General features: G+C 41.9%; 1 protein-coding gene across 2 annotated transcripts in view; it reads right to left on the bottom strand.

Moving 5' to 3' along the window:
• Positions 1 to 5,968: 5,968 nt before the first annotated feature.
• Positions 5,969 to 23,223, bottom strand: part of met (MET proto-oncogene, receptor tyrosine kinase) — a 69,825-nt gene continuing 52,570 nt past the window's right edge. The window contains exons 13-21 of one of the 2 annotated variants that reach the window (XM_071457423.1): positions 20,978 to 21,131; positions 20,133 to 20,267; positions 18,786 to 19,046; positions 15,743 to 15,823; positions 13,499 to 13,680; positions 12,927 to 13,036; positions 12,483 to 12,648; positions 12,247 to 12,383; positions 5,969 to 9,037 (exon numbers count right to left, since the gene is read on the bottom strand). In XM_071457423.1, the coding sequence (XP_071313524.1) occupies positions 8,740 to 9,037; positions 12,247 to 12,383; positions 12,483 to 12,648; positions 12,927 to 13,036; positions 13,499 to 13,680; positions 15,743 to 15,823; positions 18,786 to 19,046; positions 20,133 to 20,267; positions 20,978 to 21,131 (1,524 nt within the window). In that variant the 3' untranslated portion in view covers positions 5,969 to 8,739. The remainder of the gene's footprint in view (positions 9,038 to 12,246; positions 12,384 to 12,482; positions 12,649 to 12,926; positions 13,037 to 13,498; positions 13,681 to 15,742; positions 15,824 to 18,785; positions 19,047 to 20,132; positions 20,268 to 20,977; positions 21,132 to 23,223) is intronic. The other variant, XM_071457433.1, reaches the window with a different exon arrangement.

Here is a 23,223-nt window from a genome sequence, read left to right as displayed (position 1 = left end):
TAACCCACATTTGAGTCCCTGAAGACAAGTCTTGATGAAGATTGTCTCAGGAAAGAAGAGGCATGCACCAAAGTGAGATGTTCATCAAGTGGAAACACACATAGTAATGATTCACTGTGAAAGAAAATACAGAAATCATGTTATGTTGTGGGCTCAGGTCTGCTTCACCTTGAAATATTGACATAAATGTAATACTTCTTGGCAGAATTAAAGTCTCATCACAAAACACAAGCACCAGAGGAGATCCACATCACATGGGAGAGAATTGTCCAGGTCAAGTCTTTTTTCTTCTTCCTCTACACTCAAATGATATAATAAGAAATGATCTGCACAGGGAACTCAGAAAGGTATTCATTTTTCTAATAATGTTATCATACCATTGAAGTGTGACACTTATGGTGCTGCACAGATAGTCAAGAAGAAAATCTTCCAGTTTTTGTGGGGATGAAGGATGTAGAGATCCACTCTCTGTGCTCCAGGGTTTTTCCATAAATGTTCAGGTATGTTCAGATCTGCTATTGAACATAGCAATAGCTATGTGGGGGGGGGGGTATTGTCTGCCTGGAATGTGAAAAAACATTAATCTGATATAATCCATCTCATGATCTGGCCGTCCATAATGTCACAGAACTCCCACAGTGTTTAACGATTGCCAACAGACATTAAACATTATGGGCTAAAAGCAACGTTTGCCTTCATCACAGTGTAAACTTGTAATACTTTTCTTCATCACTCACGGCTTCCAGTCACTTCACGTCAGGTTATGTGTGTCTGTCTCTGTGTGTGGTGTCTGGACAGAAGTGGTTTCCAAATACAGCCCCTCTCATGAATTCAAGCTCTATGAAGCTCACAATATACAGTTTTTATGAAGGTGTTATAGGTGCTGATTCAGTGCTATCAGCAGCGCCGAGGCCTCAGTGACATTTAGCAATGATTCAGTTGGTTGTCATGTCCTTTGTCAGAGAGCTTTGATTTGCAACTTCTTGTTCTTCTTACGGTGAACTCTCCAGTGCTGTCCTGGTTTAGAGACTGTCTCCCTTGTTATATTTAATAATGTTTTTGGATAAAGGTGCTGAGGGACAGGTGCAGCACAAAAGCCACACAGGGGTTTTTGATATTCACTGTCCTGTGCTGTATTTTAGCAGAACAAATCAAAACACCTTGAATTCTGGGGGATGTTTTTTCCTTCCTGCTTAGAGACACTGAATTTTGCCTCTTTGTAACTCTGTCAGTTGGCCCCTGTCGTTTTATGAACTCACATATCAAGTCAAATACTGATTGTTTTTTTATAACTGATAAGTGCTGGTGGTTGGCAGCTCCCTTGTGACTCACTGTTGCAGCTGGATTTGTAACATTACTTCAAAGTGAACGTATTTCTCTTTGATGCGGCCTTTCTATTTTTTATGCCCACATACCATATGCTTGATGAGGTGTTTCTGTATGTGCAGAAGCAATGCAGATTCAATAGGGGGCGCCAACAACCCAAGAACAAGCCCCCCTACTATTGAGTTTATGGTTCATTATGGGAAAGATTCAGCAGCAGAAACTAAAGTGTAATATGTGATGAGGATCCTTAATGAAGGCAGAAAAGGTATTTGTGGTATGGGAGTGTGAGCTTGTGTGTGTGTGTGTTGGGGGGGTATTCACTCCACTCGGTGCCATCTACCTCCCTGGTTTCACCCAGGCCAAAATCCATTAGAAGGTTAATGAGTGTGAGTTGACTCAGCAGGTCAGAATGGTGCTGACTGGCTTTGGATGCTTTATAAACTGATAAGATTATGTGTGTGTGAGTGTGTGTGTGTCCTCTATAGGCTTGAAAGGTGTGTAATAAATTTGCACATTGAAAACAGTGACTGGTATTCACCACTCCTGAAGATCTTTTACTTTATGTAAAAATGGAAACACTATTATGTAAAACTACTTCAGTACATGTTATGTCTCTGCATTCAAAGATATGATTAAGTACAGAAATATAATCAGAAAAAATGCACTTTAAGTATCAGTAATAACATTTTTATTAATAAGTCATTAATGCATGAGCAGCTTTTTAATGTTGTAGCTGGTTGAGATAAAGCAGCATTTAACTAATTAAAGTGCGCTCTATGACGAGTACTCTGCCTGTGAAAACAGTGTCTTTTATTTCTCTGAGGGGAGCTGGATGACATCATCAGGGTTATCTCATTTTAGGCTTAAACGCTAGTCATTAAAAACAGAAACTGGATGGGTGGATTGTTGGAAATGTGGTGTTTTTAGAAGTTGACCCACAGTATAAAGACTAAAGAAAGTTTGGGGGGGTTATTTTGCCTGTTCTTTTTTAATGTTTAGAATTTCTTGCAACTTTCATTTCAATTTCCAACAAATCATGCACAGTGACTAGTTTCTACAGCTGTCAGAATAGTGAAAAATAGTGAAACAGAAGTGAACCATTGTTTCATCACACTGTAGGAAAAAACATCTGGTCTGTATCTGATTTGTGCTGTCAAGACCTCAGAGTGATGTCTATTCAAACATTTCTATTCTATTTCTATTTTTCCCCCCTGGGAAAACTTGTCCCCACTTTAATTGTAAGTGACTGAATTCTCCAGTGAGGAAATGTTTACCAGCCTCCTTTTCAAACCTGCATGGGGTCAGTGTTTAATATTCAGAAGCTTATTTTTATAACATGCACTGTACTTGCTTGAACATACCGTGTGTGTGTGTGCTTACATGCATTGTGTGTAGAGAGTGTATGTGAGGTGTGTGTTATGAGTTGAGCAGCCCTTCTGACATGCATACTGATCCTGCTGACTCACCCGATGACTCCACTGCAAAAACCTGCATCCACTTTAACTGTTTTACTGTGATACCATCAACGCTCGCACCTGTCTGCTCTGTGAACACGCGTGTGGGTGCGTGCTTTCAGTGTGTATCACTTACAAGAACAGGAGACAGGCAAACACACACAGACACAAATACCCAAACTGACACAGGTAGAGAACAAGGGGTGGGGGATGGGGGGGGCAAGCTCGCCTGTGTTGACTTTAGGGGGGATTAGGAACAGGGAGTGGAGAGGTGCAGTGTTAATGTCGTTCCTTTGATTTGTCATATTGTACCATGGCGATGAGTCTGCCTACAGGTGGGAGACTGAGCGTCTGGTGACCTGGTGCAGGCAGAACAACCTAGAGCTAAACGCTCTGAAGACAGTGGAAATGATAGTGGACTTCAGGAAGAGCCCAGCCCCACCCACCCCCATCTCCCTGTGTGACTCCCCCGTGGCTACCGTGGAGCATTTTCGCTTCTTGGGAACCACCATCACACAGGATCTCAAATGGGAGCTAAACATCAGCTCCCTCATCAAAAAAGCTCAGCAGAGGATGTATTTCCTGAGGCAATTGAAGAAGTTCAACCTGCCAAGGACTATGATGGTGAACTTCTACACCTCCATCATTGAGTCCATCCTCACCTCCTCCATCACCATCTGGTACGCTGCTGCCACGGAGAGGGACAATAACAGACTGCAGCGTATCATCCACTCTGCTGAGAAGGTGATTGGCTGCAATCTTCCGTCCCTCCAGGACCTGTACGCCTCAAGGACTCTGAGGCGTGCAGGGAAGATTGTAGCTGACTCCTCCCACCCTGGACACAAACTCTTTGAGACACTCCCCTCTGGCAGGAGGCTGCGGTCCTTCAGGACCAAAACCTCTCGCCACAAAAATAGCTTCTTCCCATCTGCTATTAGCCTCATCAACAAGGCTAGAGAGCCCCACTGTTGCTGATCAATTGCACCAATCACCAGAAAAAATTCCTTGTATGTGAAAGCATACTTGGCAATAAAACTGATTCTGATTCTGATTCTGATTCTGATTCTGATGAGTTTTTGGAACATTTTCTGAAGTAGAAACACAATTTGAATGACTGAAGTTTAAATATGTGGAAGTGTTAATTCATGTAAAAATGTCTTCGTGCATGTTTCAGAGTGGTTACATGCATAAATGAGGCTTCAGTGTGTCAAAACACAATCTTGACCTCCTGATCAGAGGGGACCAGTAGCACTGGAGGCAGCTGAGTGAAAGACTGAGAGTGAGGTGGGATGAAAGACAAGACAAGCCTGGTGTGGCAGGAGGGAGATGGATGTTTGGAGTGAGATGCAAAGACAGACATGCCTCATGCTTGTGTTAGCCGGGGCTTAACGTGGATTTTACTGGGATAATTTAAGCCTCACGACAAAGACAGTGCAGCGCAGTGGTTAAGATACTTACATCACGTCCATGTTCTTCTGATAGGCTGGAAAATTCCATCACAGCTGTGTTCTCTCCTCTGTGAGTGTGTGTGTGTGTGTGTGTGAGTGTGTGTGTGTGTGTGTGTGAGTGTGTGTGTGTGTGTGAGCCTGCAGGTTTGAAGAAGACAAACTATGAAAATTTGAAGACCAGCAATGAGTAGTCAAAATAAAGAAAACAATAAGTTGCTATGACAACATTATGTTTTAGACTGAATTCACATGTTTTAAAACTAAAGGAAAATGAAAAATTAAGTAAGAAGTAACTTTAGATGACTTTGTTTAATTCTTCTTATCATACAGGTGGCAGAGCCCTTGAAAGCAAACTTGTGGGACATATATATAAAATGAACTTTGCAAGAAAGAAGAATTATCCTATTCTGTTAAGTAAAATTGCTGCATGATTAATAGGCCCCTAATGACTACAGATGCTACTGTAAGGAATTTGAAGACTTTTTCAGATTTTTCAAGCCTATGTAATCACTGAGTACAATAAACACAGAAAGGGATAAAAACATAACGGGTAGGGTTAGATTTATACAGTTTACTTGTTAAAAAATACCTTGATTTACTTCATACCTTCTCTACGGAGACACTTGGGGCCACACCTTTTACATTGCTGCAGGCAGTGGAAGACATTGTTTTGATTTTATTCAGAGGAGTTCCTTGGAATCCTTAAGTTCAACCAAGATTATTCAACACTTGTGGTGATGCCCCCTCTCTCCTCCTCTTTCTTACATGTTGTGATTTGTCAAAATATCTAATAAAGGCTTATAACATGTTTTTCCATAGAACTTTGAGATAATGAAAGATATTGTAAGACACAAAAAAACTAAATTAAATCGAGTCTTAAGCTAAATGCTAAATGCTAACTTTTAAACAACAATATCTTGCAAAGTCAAGTAAATACCAGTATGATAGAATTTAGATTTCTGCTTTAAGGTAATTTATCTTTGTGCTGTAAATCAACCGTGTGGCCTAGTGGCACACAATGTGAAAAATTGCATTATTTTCTTAATAAGTTAATAGTTCATTCCGCCAACAAGCTATATGCAGCACCATAAACAACACTAAAAGCTTGGCCTCCATGCAGACTTAGAGAGTAAAACTGCATTAAAATTTAGCCTGACTGTTCCCATGCCAACTAGATGTGACTCTTGAGAGTGAGACTTTACAAACCTCCTGAGTGTGACTGTGAAAGGAAAACCTGTCCTGAGAGCCACAGTCACGGCTCAGTCAGACAGAGGGAAGGAGAAAGTCTAGACCACAGTACTTACAGGGGTTGAGAGAAGGGGAGGGGGCAGGCTTGAGGTGAAGGGTCAAAGGCCATTGCCAACCAATGGCAACAGAAAAGGGTGAACAAAGGCAGACAAAAAAGCCAGTGAGTGTGTACTGAGAATGTTGTGCAAGTGTGACGTGTGTTGACCCAGTGTGAGGCCAAATGATAATCTGTCTTTGTCTGAGCAATGACTGATTTTTAAAACCTACACACTTCAATGTGTTTCTGAACTTGTTCATTGTGAAAGTGAAGCGTCAACTGTACTTTATTGCACAACACCCACCATATGGAAAGTGTGATGCAGGAACTTGCAATTACAATTGTATACAGTCTTGCTTTATGTTTCCCTCAGAGACAAGTCGGTTCAATAAAACACATGAGCACAGCTGTTCCAGCTGTTTGTCTTGTTAACAAAGGATGTGTAGAAACAGCAGTTACTCTGATAGTATAGCTTTATTACACTGACAAAGTTCATTGGACATTACATAGGAACATGTACCTTCAGGGTTTTTTCAATAGACAACAAAATCATACATACACACGTGCACACACACAGAACAGACAGTGTTAAGCACAGACAAAGTCGTGGAGAATCACATGATCAAAGTGACAGCAGTCTTTGAGTGTTGTGTCGGGTGTGAGGCTGCTCAAGTTTGTTCAACTCTTCACTGTTTTCTACCAGTGATGATGAGAAGCTAAATGAGCACACGCCCACATGTTCATCAGTTAAATGTGCAGCTCTGCGTGCTGCAGACAGACCCACACAGATCCCCACAGTCCCTTCTCTTTATTTACAACATGGCAGTGATTTGTCTTGAAAACCAAGGATTGATTAAGTGGCTTTGTTCATTCTTCGTGGCGCTGTTTTCAGCTCGCCACCAGTCTTCCCATTGGACCAGATTTCACTTAAACAAGAGGCTCATCATCAATACAAAAATATAGTACAGCAAATTTCTTGTCATAGCAAACATTCATACCTGTCCGTCAATGGCCCAGTCACATCAGCAGCCATTCAGCTAAACAAAAACAAAACAAAAACAATCTTCTACACAAAGCAAAGAAAAAAAGGGGCATTGACCACACTGTATTTGCATTTTCAGCCCATTTACAACATATTATGTGTATGTCACTGTTAACACCTGTTGAAATCAGGCTGTTGTGGTGATGGATTTTTTCTGCTGTTCCAGGCAGGATTGGTTTCCATCCATTTCTGCACAACATGAAAACCTTTTAGCAGATTCTGGAAACTATTATTCTGTTATTCCTCGACTGTCTCTTCATTAGTCAATAAGCTAAATGATCGTCAATTGGAACAACCCAGTATTAAAGTGCACACTGTAAAGAGGCTAATTGTAAGTTTACTTCTTCAGGACAGATTGCAGGCTACAGTGAGTTGCTGTCGCAAAGTGACAGGCTAGCTGTTTGCATGCTAACTTCAGCAGAAGATGTGATAGAGACAAGAGTTAACATTGGTATTGCTTTCCACCTCTGGAGACAGCTGTTGGTGAGTAAAGGAATGAAGTTTGATGCTGAACTGGAAATGTCTGGTAAGTAAACAGCTGTTAATGCTAATAGCTCCTTTCCATAAAACTCAAATCAGACAACGCAAAAAGACAAATGCACTGGATTACACAACTGAAGAAAGTTCCAACAACCTGCTGAATGATTTTTATATTGTACTAAAATGAATGGAAGTCAATGGCTGCCTGAAAGGGTTGATAAAAAGCCTTACAGTTAAAATGCTTTTGAAAACAGGCAACAAAAGTGTAGATTGTGCATGATTTGTAGTTATGAAGCTCAAATGTACAAACACCCTGAAATGGTCATTAGAGTATTTCTTCATAATGACTGAATGTGCAGTCGTCATAAAGATACAGTGATATACAGCTGTCACTGATGGCTGCATAACAACTCACTCCTGGTTTAAAGCCATATGAACACTGGGAACCTTTGAGGTAAAAGCTTTATTGGAAGTTCTTTGTGAAATCTTTAGGAAACGACAAGCTCTTTGTGGAAATGTTGACCGCAAGTTATCTAATCTTATTTAATTATTCGATTTTATTATTAAATGAACCTTATGTGAGATAAAAACCTCCTGACTGCAAGCCCTCATGTCCTTTGTCAGGTAGAGCATGTTCTCTGTCAATAAAATGGTGAGTTAGCAGACACAGATCTGACAAACAGTAAGAGACTTAGACAATTCATCAACAAAAAAATAAAACAACATGATTCTCTTTTGTTCTCCTCCTTCTTTGCTTCCATGCTGTCAGAGTCATAGTATTTTGGAAAGACGGGACATTTCAGGTTTAAAAAACGAAAATAAAAAGGAAAGTGAACATTCATTTACAATGTTTTTTCTTTTTTGTTTACCATGCACATCAAAAGTTAATTGCCCAAAGATAACTATACAAATAAAGCATCCAGTGAACTGCACAGAAGCAGCAGTTTTTTCTTTTCTTTTTTTAAAAACACATCCCACCTTACACCTACACCTGCTGCCGTTTCTCCGTTATCTCCAGCACTCCTTGGTTTACTCACCTCAGGCAGCAAAATCTATCACAGCAGCCCCATTGTCTCTCAGGTATATGTGGGTGACATATAGTCTAGTTTATGGTGAGTGGAGGTGTGAAATTTTCTATATACGACACAATACATGGCCATTTGTCGAACATTCACATTAATGACAGCGAAAAGGTCCAAGCCACATCCGCGTATCGAAGCACGTACCACCCAGATGCGAGCTGGATCATGACATCTATCCTCGCCCTGTGTGGCTACAGCAGTCAGTGGGATTTGTTTTTGGGTGTTTTGATGAATGTTCTTCTGTGACAGTGGCTTTGTCCGCTGGAAATCTTCGAGGAGGCGTTCCTGTGCCTTGTAATTGTCTTGTAGAAGGCGCAGGAAGGCTGACCTCCCCCTCCCCGGGGTCAATGAAAGGTCCGAACGGTTGGCGAAGTCGATAAGGTCAGCCCTGTAGTTCATGGAGGCTCCTGTCGTTTGGCGATGCTTGAGAAGGTCAAAGGTCGAGGATCTATGTACATTGAGTGAACAGTCAAAGCTCTGTGTTTTTCCTCAGCATACAGTGTCCAGTGTTTGGCAAGTACATACAGTAGTTCTTCATCACCTCACTGCTTTCTTCCTCGCTTCCTCGCTTTTTTCCCCATTTTGAGTCTTTTTCCACCTTCCTTCCCTCTGGTGTCCTCTCTCAGGTGCAGCAGTCTCGCTCCACGTGGCAAAAGAAGGGGGACTGCGATGGCAGGGACGTGGTGTCGGTGGGGTCGGATGAGGAAGAGGAGGAGGAGGAGAAAGCAGCAGTGGTGGAAGAGGAGGCGAGCATTGAGGGGTAAGGGCTCATCTTGTCGATGTTGACGTAGGTGGTGTTGAGCAGGACGTAGTGCTCCCCGCTGAAGCTGGAGAAGATGGCGGAGATGCTCGATACCAGCTCGGAGAAAGAAGGCCGGCGCTCTGGCTTTGGATGCCAGCACTCGATCATCACGGTGTAGCTGAGGAGAGGAGAGAGGAGAGGAGTCAGGCAGGAGACACCAGAAGAGGAAACAGGGGCTTCAGTGCTTGACCACAACTATTGTCTTTTGCATATTTCAGTTCCAAAATAATAGTACAAGAGCTAGATGTCACAAAAAAAACCAGCCCATAGCTGTGGTCACAAGACAAGAGGTTGGAATACGCCCTTGTCTTCAGTGAAGATTAGAGGCTGCAGTGAGTCGCTAGCAGAAAGTGTCGAGATGGGCTGTGGCTAGCTGGTTAGCGCGCTAACTTCAGGAGGAGAAAAGAAGAGATAGAGAAGAGTTAACTCTGGTGTTTCCACTGGATACAGCTCTTGGCGAGTAAAGGAATGAAGTTTGATGCTGAACTCGTAATATTTCTTCTCAACTGTAAACAGCTGTTAATGCTAATGCTGGCTATGTAGCAATAGCAAAACCTAGAAATAACTCTTTTAAGACTTTTCTCAAGCAAAACAGGCAAAACATTCACTTTTTCCAGCTTAGGAACGTCTGTTGACATTTTTTGACTATTTTCTTCCATTTTACAAAGTAAAGTTTTTATTAGTTTTTCCCTCCATGTTGACTTTTACTTTATTCTAGTGTCTGTAGTTCTTATAATTTCTCAGTGCTGCTGTCAAATTTTTGTTTGCTATTTCAGTTAAGTTCAGTTTTTCCCATTTCTTTTTTCGACCCCTGCAACAGCATAAGGCCCTGCTTCTCCTCTCCTATTTTGGAGTTTTTTCCATAAACCAATATATTATTTATTAGCCACCATTTGAACTTTATGGTATTTTTTGTAGAAGGCTTTCTTTCCAAAGTGCTAGAACAGCTATTTATGGTTAATTTCATCACTCAGTAGCCTAGAAATCTACTTTAAGTTATTCCTCCCTCACAGGTTTTGTGTATATGAAATGAAAAGGTCTGATAACTTTTTTAACAGGCCTCAAAGATAAAGTTTAGCTTCCACATCAGCTGTCAGAGTGGGCCTCGTGTTTTATCACTGTGCAACTACACTGTTAGGAGCCATATCTGATTGACTTGGCAGAGTGACTCTATCATTGTTTAAAATTAAGAAAAACAGCCCCATTATCACACTTCCAAAGTATCTGCCAGCAACTGCTATCACCACAGTGTCCTGTGAACGATCAGGAGTGAGGAATTGCGGGAATGTTTGTGGACATGCATCACCGCCTGATGTTTCTGTTTAATTTACAGCTTGGGAACTTTGGGCCTCAGTCTTCTTCCCTCACCTGAATACTCCCACTCACCTCTAATGTCCACACGCACACACACACACACACACACACACACACACACACACACACACACACACACACACACACACACACACACGTGCAGCGTACCTCATGATTTTATCTGCACTGTGTGAAATCACACTTGGCCTTCATTTCACAGGACCAGTGGGTCAGAGTTGAATTTATAAAGACTATTCAGATACTGTAGGGTTCAGTGAATTGATGTGTGCACTTTATTGATACTGACATACTTTCATGTGATTAGATGTGACATTGTACATACAAATAAATGTATGTTTTGCTTGTTTTTAATCATTTACCACTTTCACAAAACAGAGGTTGCTCTTATTTTAGCCATGTCAGGTAGTCACTATATTTTATCAGCTATATTTTATCTAAAGATTATGACTGAAGTCCAGTTCAGAGCAACCTGAATTAGTCCAAAGTACAAACAAGCGGCAACTTGTGGAGCAGAGAAATTAAGCCAACACAGAAGCACCAAAAAACTGCAGTTCCTCAAATGGCCACTTCATGCTGCCTCCAAAAATGAGTCAGTCTCCATAGATCCCGACTTTACAGCAGAAATAAACATTTACATATTTACAACCTGGTACAAAAAAAAAGTCTTTATGGCTAATTTCTGCCTTCATGACAACTGTATGCAGGGTGAATTCGTAGTTATGCATAGTTTTAAGTTGTGCATAATTGAGGGCATGGCTGCTTTCACTGACAGGTGGGTGCAGTCACAGTTGGCTAGCCGCTCTGTTTCTAGCTGCTAGCTGTCTGACAGGCGTCACCTCAGTTAATTTGAGTCAGTAAACGTGACCTATCTGCCATGTTTGTGGTTTTGGTATCTTTTGGAGTATTTTTCATGCAAATATCGGACAAATGATATGTCTCGTTTAGCAGTTCGTTGACTAACAGAATTTGAGGAAGTCTGTGCTCTTGTTTTTTGAAGTGAGTGAAATTCTAGTATTATTTTATTTGTATGTTAGCATAAATTAGCAGGTATCAGTGTCTGTACTCACAATACCTGGCTTGTTAGCTTAGCTCATTGGCTAGCTGCTTAGCCTGAATGATTTAGCTTGGATTAGCTTTCGAGCAAGACACCCAGATGCCCAGCTGTGCTAACGATGCTAAGGGGAGGCTTTGCTTGCCACATTTATTAAAGCATAAACTACAGTCTCTGCTCCAAACATGCCCCACCTCTTTGCCCATTATAGGATTAGCAGGGAGTCAGGCACTGCCAAGGTGGCAACAGTGGAGCAGCTCACTCTCAGCCTCAAAAGCGCTCTTCAGAAACTGGCGATGTCACAGAGGTTGCGTTTGTCTTTGTATGCAGTCTATGACTACAAATCATACTGTGTATATTGCAGGTGTGAAGGTTTTCTCCTGGCAAACTCTGATGTGAACAGATCCAAAGAAAACTAAAGAAAAATGCACTTTGTTAAAAGAAATGTAAAAAAAAAAGATGTTCTGTTTCATTTTAGTTCCTTAGAATCAGCAACACTAAGTTCCAAAGCAACAAGTGCTTAGCAACAAAATAAATACTATACTGTTTTTTTATTTCCATCTACGAATTGATGTTTGTGCTTAAACTTTTATTTGAACCCCCAGCTGTGATGAGATGTAATGCTCAACTGAGGAGACTGAGGAGCTGTGAGTGTATTTCAGACTCTTGCTGACGATAATGGATGGCCCAAACTCCAATGTTTTTTATTAATGACTTCAACTGCTTCAACTACAGATCTTTCACCTTCAGTGTTTTCCCCTGCTGCTCTCTCCTGATTTCAGGCTCTGTCTCTCTCGATGATGTATTTAAGTGCAGCTCCACAGTATATCACTCACAGTAACTCAGCCGTGGCACTTTGCTTAAGGAGGTGAACGACAGTAGTGAAAAGTAGTGTACGTATATATGTGTGTGTGTGTGCGTGTGTGTGTGCGCACACTCACAGGGCGTCAGGACAGAACTCCGGCTGCAGCAGCCTCCTCCCCTGCAGGAGAAACACGGTGATGTCGAAGGAGTTCACATCAGAGTATGGCGGAGCGCCGCGGGTCATTAGTTCCCATAGCAACACCCCAAACGACCACTATGGAAAAAAAACAATGAAATTAACTCCTTGGCTCGCTATTGTCTTGTTGTAATGTAATCTCAGAATTTCTCAGTACACATGTGAGTGAGTCCTCACCACGTCTGACTTGGTGGTGAACTTGTGTGTCTGCAGACTCTCCAGAGCCATCCATTTGACCGGCAGCTTGACTCCGCTCTTGTTGTGGACACTGTAATATTCTTTATCGTAAACGTCTCTGGCCAAGCCAAAGTCTGCCACCTTCACTGTGTAGCTCTCATCCAACCTGTCAGGGCAAATAACAGTGACTTTCTATTGTATTATATTTTACTTCCCTGTGTCCTCTGTTCTGTTCCCTTCTTACTCAGTTGTATGTAATTCTATTCCAGGACTAACAGAGAAGTCATGGAGAGACAGAGGAGGAATAACATGCAGCAAAGGGCCATGGGTCCGACTCCAACCCGGGCCACTGTGGTTAGGGCTACGCCTTCATGGTACGCCCTCTACCAGGTGAGCCATGGGAATGACCCCAGTGTGATATTGAACAAATCAACGTGGACTCACATGCAGTTTCTGGCGGCGAGGTCTCGGTGGACAAACTTCTTACTGGCCAGATACTCCATCCCTCTGGCGACCTGCAGCCCGAATCCCATCAGGTCTTTCACTGTCGGGTTCTGGAGAAAACACAACTATCAGCTAAATTGATCTATTTTAACCAAGTGGCAACCCATCTGTTTGTGAACGGCTGTTTTGAAGCTGGTTTGTAATAAAATGAGTTTGCAATTTGGCCATCGCAGTCTTGTTTTTTTAAAATTGGAAGAAACCATATTTGGACGAAAAAGTGGAGCTAAGGAGGAGTGAGGGGTGGATCTGACCTTGAAGAAGACTGGAAAATAGCGAATGAGACCATCATCTCATTTGTAAAACATTTACTGAAGTAATAAATCAAGTGAGTTGTAGGGTCATTTTCCCATAGACTTCAAAAAGTCCTCGTCCAGTTTTATATACAGTCTATGTTTTAACTTGTGAGGGTTTGACTGAACTATAAGGTGATAATGTGTCCCCATAATGTGTGTATCTCTCCGTACGTACTGAAGACACTCATGCAGAGATTTACAGTCACAAATTTGTCTTACGTGTGCCTCATCGCGGATGAAGTTGCGCAGGTCGCCGTGCTTCATGTAAGGCAGAACAACCAGTGGAGAACCCTCAGGTGGCAGGCAGATACCCAGCAGAGAGAGAACGTTGGGGTGGCTGAAGTCCTTCATGATTATCCCCTCCTTCAGGAACTGGGACACCTCCTCAAGGTCGGTGATGCCTTTGAAAAAGAATACTCCAAATTAAGTTTTCAATTCAGCTCAAGAGTTGGCTTCTCTGTAGTTAGACATGTTTTTGACCTCTTGGCAACATGATACCTTTGCTAAAATCCCTCAGTAGACTCTTATACGTATTAACTTAAAAATAAGATCTGATATGATTTGAAGAGTAAGTAGAAAGCATGATGATTGCTCAGACTATCGTTGAATATAAGGAGGAGTCCACTGTTCTGACATCACTAAAAAAGGTCATTCCTTATGGACCGTTGGGAAATAAGACTGATGATGGGAATGTATGAGTTTAAAAAAACGCTGAATACCCTCACACAGACCTGACCCATGCCCAATTCCCATTTGCCAATTGCATCTCTGCCTCTGATGCCCTGCACTTTAGCCCCACTGACTCTGCTCTTATCTGGTTAGAGATGGAAGCTCTTAAGGCCTGGAGAAACCAGCTCATTGGCCTTCAACTGAGGATAGACCCCCAAAGACAGAAAGAGATGACATTTGGTTTTCAGAGCCTTGATTTGAAAGCAAGGGAAGAAAATGAGGTCATTGCTGTGAGGAGGATGGATACTCCTCTCTTACAGCAATCATTCAGCATGTGCCTTTAGCCGTTTTCCTTTCAACTGCCCCTCGTAGTAATACTTAAATTAGCATAAAAGCATCAACTCTAGGTCTCAAATATAACAAAAGAAAACCAAAAACAATGACATGATGACCTAGTAAACCTAATAAAAGGTTCAAATCCCAGAGGACCAAACCCCAGCAGGCAGAGCTCATCCCATCCCAATGTGGTATGTGGCTCCTGGGGTCTTTCCTCCGTATCGTTCCAGCATCAATCTCCCTGTTCCAACTGACAGGTTACACGATTAGACGGGACCCTAATGCCGTCCTCACCATCAGACACTCATTCATCACCATCAACTCAAGCTGAAAATGATTTGGGGCTCAGATGAGATGAGATCCTTAATACTATTGTAGCGTTGTGATATCATACAATAAGTATGATATATAAGCTGATGTAGGATGCAATAATTATGGCTGGACGTGAATATGTCTGGACAAGAAGAGTGTGTGTTGAGTGTACGTGTGTTCTTGGGAGGATGTGAAGAGGATGTGCTGCATTCAATTCTAAATTGTAACAATAATATGTTGCTTTAAGTGAGATTGCCTACTTAGGAGGATGTGTATGTTAAACCTCAGCTCATGACAGGTCATTAACTACAACTGGTTTCCCATGCTACAGAAACAGCAACATTAGATGGTTAAAGATCCCATATTGTATAAAGAGAGATTGCCATGTCTTTTTTTTATTATAAAGCAGGTCTAGGTTCTATATTAATACTGTGAAAGTATCAAAGCACTAGGTCCACAGAGAAATGCACACAGCCTGTATTCAGAAACTGAGCCTTAAAACAAGCCATCAGGACTTCTGTAACTTTGTGATGTCACAAAAAAGCAGTCACCACCCTTAGCTGGGCCCCAAGCACAGCCCACCCAGCCCCACCATCCAACCTTGCAGGATTTGGTTTCTCTGAGCGTTTACCTGAAATCTGCTATATTTTTATTTGATCACTCAGAAAACAGTCAGCCAATCTCCAGCTCCAGAGAGAAGCCTGCGAGAGGAGATGTAAAACTACATTGAGATGGTTTTTGGTTCTTAAAACCATCTTTGGTTCTTAAATATATCTTCTTATGCATATTAACACTTCTAATAAAACACCAGAAAAGTGTGAGATATGGGACCTTTAAATTAAAAATGTTTTATCAAACATTTCTGGTGCTATTGAGTCAAACAAAAATGACTGTACTTTGGGGATCTATGGAGTCTGAAATAAATAATTTCCCATTTTCAACTTCTAACTGCAACAGCAGCCAACACTCAGCATCAAAAAATCCCTTTGGCAAGAAAACTCACCCTCAAACTGTTCCATTAAAAATACTAAATTTGGGGTCGTAATGCAAAGCTGTTACACATGCACGTATGAAAATGAAAATTCGGTATACATGTAAAACAGGGGATAGCTGAGGCTGTATAGATTTAAAGGGATTTGTACTCACGGTTCAGGGACTTGACGGCACAGTGCTGCTTCTGCCCCTCTGGCTCGAGCAAAGTTCCATGGAAAACACAACCGAAGTGACCTGCAGGTTACAACATGATGTAGTATTAGTATTAGTCAGAATCACTTCAGTTAAAAAGCTCCTGTTCAAACTTGTAAAGACATTTGAAATAACATTTCTTCACCCCAAACAAAACAAGCCTCTCTGAGAGATAAAGTCAGTCCAGCTTCAAAGCAGGTGAACAGTGGCACCCAGGCCCATGCCAGCTGCAAGGATCAGTTGAGACCGAAGGATGTTAATCAAAGATTTATTTTTGTTTGTTTTAGCTTGTGTTGCAGAAGCAACGTGTCTGAGTCAACCTGTTTCACCCAAGAGTGAGCTTCTGGCTGCCGCCTCCCTTCATACAGTTGTCTTCCTCCAAATGTGGCCACAAGCATGACCGAGGTGGACGTACCATTACTGCCTCTGCTGTGTTGAGTGGATACTTTGCCACTGTGCTACCTGTGTACCCAATAAACCAATGGACAGCCGTAGGACCCATAATCTACCCCTATAACGAAATGTGACTTTTCTCATAAAGTCAGTTCTGTATATAGTTGTTAGTTCCCTTATTCTTGTTAATATTATGGAAAAAGTAGTATTAATAATGCTGTGACTCTTGATAATGTGTAATATTATTGTCATGTTTTTTGGAAAATGTTTACCTCTTGAAATATGAAAAAAAATGTTAAAATACTTTGAAAAATGAGAAATGAAGACGATGATAACTGGTCATGTGACCTACTTGTATCTAATTATCGCAGCTGTGATCGCTCTTGAAACATTGTTTGCTCTCAATGAAAATCATAGTGAAGTTATCTCAGTGTGCAGTGGTCAAGTTTATTCTCATTTTAGTTGTTCCTGCAACCAACCAGCACCTGATCACTAATATTGGGAGTTTTGCTCAAACCAAGGATTTCTTTGCAAACTGGTGATACTATAATAACTTATAACAGGGGTTCTAGGGCTTCCTAGAACCCCTGAGGCCCGAACTTGACACAAAATATGATGCTTCATTGGCGACGCTGCAGCACCACCACCTGAAGTACAACATGACAAAGAAACTTCACGAGAGCATGCACATTTATTTTGGCACTGCAAGCGCACACTGAGAGCTTGAGAGCTTCTGACAACCAGATTCCAGTTCCTTAGCCCAATGACCCCTGAATCTGATTCTGATCATATCTTCTCCTCCATGGCTTGTTGCTGCTCGTTGCACCAGTTTCTAAATCTTGCCCATACATGGAAACAACTGTATGGCAACCATCTAAATTACCCACTTTGCTTGGAGGGAGACGTTGTGGGGCCATTTTTGGATTCTGTGCAGTCAGCATACTTCATTTATATCTTGGCTTTTTGAAGCCTCCTTCTCAACAGAGCCACTGTGATTAAGAGCATGTGTCCTGCCAGTTGGCTCCATGATCACAGCAGCTCCAGAAATCAGATAAAAAATATTTCTGTCCACTGTTTACTCATAAAAATTAAAGCTTGGAGCAGAAGCAATGGAGATGATTTCATGTAGTGCATGTAGTTTTTATACGCACTGGTTCCCTGTTAACCAAACAAGCACATCTGACCCCTCTAAGTGTATTTAGCCAGTTTTCACACGCTTAATAGTTAATTCTGATTCTCTAAAGTTACCATCACCCTCACACTAAAAATCCCCCCACTCTTCAGTAACCCAGTATGAAGCTTTATTCATTAATACCCCAGACCAGCTAACAGCCTGTGCCAAACCCCAATGAGTTATTGTGCATTTTATTGAATTATATCTCTTCTTTAAGACATGAGGTCTTGCCCCAGACCGAGAGGGGGTGCAGGAATAAAATGACCGCGCCATTCTCCTATCACGTCCTCGCAGATGGCTGAGGGTGTTGGATTACGACTCCAAACAATGGACCCTGGGAATACTAGCTGTGAACAAATCATCCTACGCCACTTTAAAAACCCTGCTTTCGAAATCCCGGCTCTTTTTCTTCTTCGGGGGATAATTCAGTTGAGGGGGCAGACGGCTGTTTTCTGTGACACGGAGGGGTTTGGGGTCTTTCTCCTCTTGATGTTGAATTTGATCTGTGGGTCTGAACCACCTACTTAAACGCCACAATATGGGGCGATTTTAGTGTCTGAATGTCAAGCTCGCGGTTTGATAAAGCAGGCAATTAAACGCTTTGTGGGCGACTTTAGCTTTTGTACAGCTTAACATAAATCCCGAATTAAATCTAAGCTTGCTGGATGACAGTATCACTCCACATCAGTAACAACCCTTCCAGGAACTGTTTGTGAGGAAATAAGATTTGATATTTTTTCTCTATTTAGTAACTAAGTTCAAATACGCAGTATGAACATTCAAGATGCTGGCTGCTAAATGCATATAATTAAATGCAATAGAGGACATAAGAGAGGACAAATGAATGCTATAGGTACAGCCTTAGAAAATTAAAGGAGGTTTCAATGAACTGGGTATTTCATTGATGAAATAGCAACAGAATATTGTTGCTGATAGCTATAGTATCATGGGCGAGACAATCTGTCCGTTTTAATTGTTAGTCACAATCTAATTGCAGGTGTAGTAAAAAATGATAATATGCTTTATGATGCTCTTAATTGCACACAGCTGATCACTGCAACACTGTCATGCATCGTGAAGATCTTTTGATATCGTTCCTGCACTTGCACTTTGATTCATGATTGCACGGTAACATTTATAACTCAATAAATCTCTGCTTTACTACTTTATTTTGCATTTTAGCAGCTAGTAGGTCCTTCCTGGTGCAGAGAAACTGATTTTACTTATTGACAATAAGTAGAAAAAGAAGTGGGTAGCTAGCATCAACAGCAACATGACAAAAAAACATTTTGCCACCAACAGAGAACACAATTAAAAAAACACTGGAAAGAACAAGGCTGAAACACAACAGTAATGTCTGATTCACATAATATTACCACTGAAGACAGAGTGATGTGTAATACTGTAATGACAGTAAAGAGAGTTTCTGGGACTGACCTCTGCCAATGACTTGGTTGAGGTGAAGCAGCAGCTGCTCCCTGGCGATCACCACATGCTGCACCTCAGTCAGCAGGTCTGGGTGGAGACAGGATGGATCTATGTGGACCGGGGCCATCAAAAGAGGTGACACCAGCTCGCCCTCCATCCCAAGACCCATCCCTACACCCAGTGCCCCCAGCCTGGGAGACAGCAGCTCCCCGTTGCCCCCATAGATGGGAGGAGCCGCCCGGCATGTCTCGGGCCTGTCGGTGCCCTGATCTGCAGAGGCAAAGGAGATGGAGGGGGGTTGAAGGTCAGTGAGTGTATCAACGAGGCCTCCAGAGGTCAAGGTCTGTTACATGATCAGAGAGGGATGGCTACAAAGGCAGAGAGCAATGTGACACTCTGATGGAGGCTGGCAGAGCTGGAAAAACAAAGTTTCTGATTTCCCTTCTGATGCTGTTAGTGAAAGGAGAATGAACGCAAAAAAATTTCAAGCAAAATTTTATCTAAAAAGCCAGAGCAGCAGACAGAGTGGATGTAAAATGGCCAAGCTCAGATATGGACTTTCAGCTACTGATTGTGCACCCAACCCCCCCCGAGTAACCTTTCAAGTAACTTTTAAACTGCAGGAAAACTGCCCATCAGGATCCCCCTGATCCAAGCAACGAGAACCAGAACCACAGGTGACTCAGATTACATGAAAGTTTTAGAACAGTTGCCTGATGGTCATCTTAGTTGAGGTTAGTTTTTGCCTTCTTTATGTTGTTTTGGTTTGATTGAACCACAAATTCCATCAACTACATTTACAGCGACAGCAGGTGTATTTAGAAGAATCTTCTCCATGAAAAATCTGAAGAAAATGTATAAATATGACGATTATTAGGCAAAATATGAAGTACTTACTTATGAGTAACTTTTACACAAATTCTACAAAAATGTATAAATGTTTACTGGTTTTGAACAATGGAGATACTACAGTCAAGGAAAGAATAAGTTGTACAAATGTGTTTTTTAATATGGTTGAATTACCTGAGAGGAAATATGAGTGTTGACACAAAAGATGAATTCATTTACTGTCAGCTATGACGTTGTTATAACAGGGAGGGATGACACCAGGATTATGATGCTCTACACTTACATGGAGGATTTCAGTGAGTTGATCCAAACAAAAGAAGATAAAAAAATTCAGATTCTTTCAAAAAAGTATGTTTTTTTGGTTAGTTCAGAACATGTAAGGCATGCACTGCCAGCAAAGTGTTCAGCCCCACAGGGAGGGAAGCAGGTAGATGGGAGGGAGGGAGGTGGGATAGGGAGAAGAAGTTATCAGGTGGGGGAGGGGAGGGGCTTATCTGGTTGACGTACCCTCCAGCAGGGTTGTTCTATAGTCGACTGACTCGTGGGAGACCATTTCATTAGTGGGGCTGACGCTCCTCGCGTTAGCCAGCCTGTCCAGATGCTGGATGTGACCCCGGCCATCATACCACACCTCAGACAGATCTAGAGACAGAGAGCGGGAGGTGGGGGGGTAGAGGAAGAGGGGAGAAGGAAGGAATGATAAGCACAAGAAGAGGTGAAAGGGATGATGAGACAGGAAAAATGGGTGGAGGGAGAGAGGGATGAGAAACAAGGGATGGAGAGGGAAGTGAGAGAGGAAAGATGCAACAGAGAGAGGATGAGATGAAAGATAAAAGGGTGGGAGGGGGGAGAGAGGAGAGAATTACTAAGAAAGGCTAAGCGTTTCCACCAGTGCGCCCCGTTCACAAACGTATTGTAAACCCACCAGGCAAAAAAAAAAAACCCAGCAGATACACATGCACACAGGTTAGAAAAGACACACTGAACTCAAGTGGCAAGTACGCAAATATATGAACACTCACACACAAACACAGGCAACAAACAGTTCACTTTTACCTGAAATCTGCGATTTTTTTTTATTCAATCACTTAGAAAACAGTCAGCCAATCAGAAGAGAGGCTCAGAGCCTGAGAAAGATGTAAAACTACATCGAGATGGTTTTTGGTTCTTAAAACTACAAATATATCTTTTTATGGATATCAAAACTTCGAATGAAACACTGGAAAAGTGTAAAATATGGGACCTTTAAACTTAGGTTAGGATATCAGAAGCTCCTGTGTATGCAGCAGCAGTAGAACTAAACTGACCTTTGACCCTTCGACCCAACCACAGCATGACACGTCTGCCCTTACCATCGATGTGTTTGTTCCTCCTCCACATCAGCAGTGTTCCCAACAGCAGCAGCAGCAAGCTGACACACACGCAGCCCACGATAAGGCCGGTGTAGTCCTGCTCCTGCGCCAGCGTCACCTTGCCCAGATGCCTGATGGAGTCCGCCTGCCGCCACTGAAAGAGGGTATAGGATGAAGGAGGTAGATGTTAAATAAAACAACAATTACTATTGGTCCACACTTCATGGTCACCCCTAGGGGAGGTCAGAAGACCTTCATACTCCTTGCACTTTAAACCAGTGTTGGCTTTCTGATGAAATGCTACGAGGTTGGAGTCAGTGCAGTGGGCAGTGGTGTTACCACTCTGAGAGCAATCAGTAGCCACAATTAGACGTTAATGCAGACTGATGTTGGATATGTGCTGCTTTATGTGAGTGGAAAGTCAATGATGAGCAAAACAGAATAGTTCAAGTTAGCTTTGTTTTAACTCTGTGCTAAACCACACTGAACTTGAAATGCTATGAGGATAATGCACAGGCATTCAGTTTTAGAGGTGTTTTAAAGGAATGACTATAAGGACAGGACGGCTTGTCTGTCTGATCTCTGTAGAGTGGAGACTCAGGCAGCCTCTGACTGTAAAGGATATTAAACATAATAACTGCATTGAAGTTTTGTTAAAATTAATGCACTATATAGAAAGGAGCCCAACAAAAGGCGTCAATGTCCTAAAACTGACACACTGCACTACACACAGGCAGATGCTACACAAACAATCACCACCACAGTGCACATGACACATATGTCATGCAAGTATGTCATGCATGGCAGATATGGTGTACACACAAGCATTTAAAAGCTATGTAGCTGGCATGCAGACATTCAGACAGGTATGCAATAAGCATGCACACACACACACACACACACACACACACCCACACACACACGCGTCAGTCTGTTGCCGCAGTCTGGAGGCAGATTACATCAGTGATATTGCTTGTGCCATTATTAGGTTTAGTGGAAATGAGGTTTCTACTGCTGCCTGCTGCTACAGATGGGACAATGTGTGTGTGTGTATGTGTGTGTGTCTGTGTGTGCATGACTGTGTATGAATGAGACAATGTGGGCATGTCTGGAGGTAGAAGATATATGAATGTGTGTATGTGTGTGTGTGTGTGTGTGTGTAGGTTCATAGAGCTAAGGGATATTGGCTGACCCTCCCCAGAGATAAAGCTTTTCTTTTGAAGGCCAGTTCACAAGTCAGCAGCGATGAGGCTGATAGCGTCTGGTCTGGAGCACGCCAGTGTTTTGCCAGAGGGCGACCACTGGATATTATCTTGAAGGAGAGTGTCTGAAGCTCAGCATCTAATATTAGTTTGTATCATAAAGGCTAGATATATATGTTTTTTATCAATCCTCTTATAACCTATTAGGATGTTTGGAGGGTTGTTTATAACAGATAAAGATGCTAAATCTCATGAGAAAACCAATATGTGACTTGCTTTTATTTTGTGTTATGGTTTAAAAGAAACAAAAATGCTTACTGACTTATGTACTGCAAAAATGTAACATGCCTCCAATAGCACTACTTCACTTTAATTTTCTACATTTCCAAGAATTCTTGTTGACATCCCCTCGAACTCGAGAAAAAGATGGGTCAGCTTAGTAAAACCAGGGTTTTGAGTCAATAGTCAATGTAAATTGACTTTTCTTGTCTTATAGTCACATTCTGTTGGAATTTGGGTTTAGAAATGAGCTTTCTACCTCCTCCATGACAGTTTTCTCTCTGTATAATATTGAATATCTGCCCAAAATCCTTCTCTTGAAACCTTAGGTCCTTTCTAACAACAAAATCTGATATTCACTGTTGATGTTCTCGATCATTTAAATATTTCCCGCTGTCAACTGTGATTTAGCTGCTCGAAATCTGTTGACATTTGGTTAAGGTGTGAAAGAATCAAACTACATCAAACACTAAAACAGATCCAGAAACATGTGGTGACAGCAAGTAGTTTGTAAGAAGTTGGATGGTGCGGTTAGATTTACTCACTAAACTAAAAGTTTTCTTGCTAAGAGCGGGTGGGGGTGATTGTCGCTTGCCAAACCTTCAGGCATCATCGGGTTTTCAAGACAAGAGGTTATGATATGCCCTCTGAGCAGCACTACGTCTTCAGGGCAGACTGGAGGCTGCAGTGAGTCGCTATATGAAAGTGATCAGACGGGTCGAGGCTAGCTGGTTAGCGTGCAAATTTCAGTGGAAAAAAAAGACG

The sequence above is a fragment of the Trachinotus anak genome, unplaced genomic scaffold (genome assembly GCF_046630095.1).
Source record: "Trachinotus anak isolate AG129_WGS33_773 ecotype Australia unplaced genomic scaffold, CSIRO_AGI_Tana_v1 ptg000002l, whole genome shotgun sequence".
NCBI classification, from domain to species: Eukaryota; Metazoa; Chordata; class Actinopteri; order Carangiformes; family Carangidae; genus Trachinotus; species Trachinotus anak.
The sequence above is the reverse complement of the archived record's forward strand: the minus strand, read 5'-3'. Positions and strand labels throughout refer to the sequence as shown.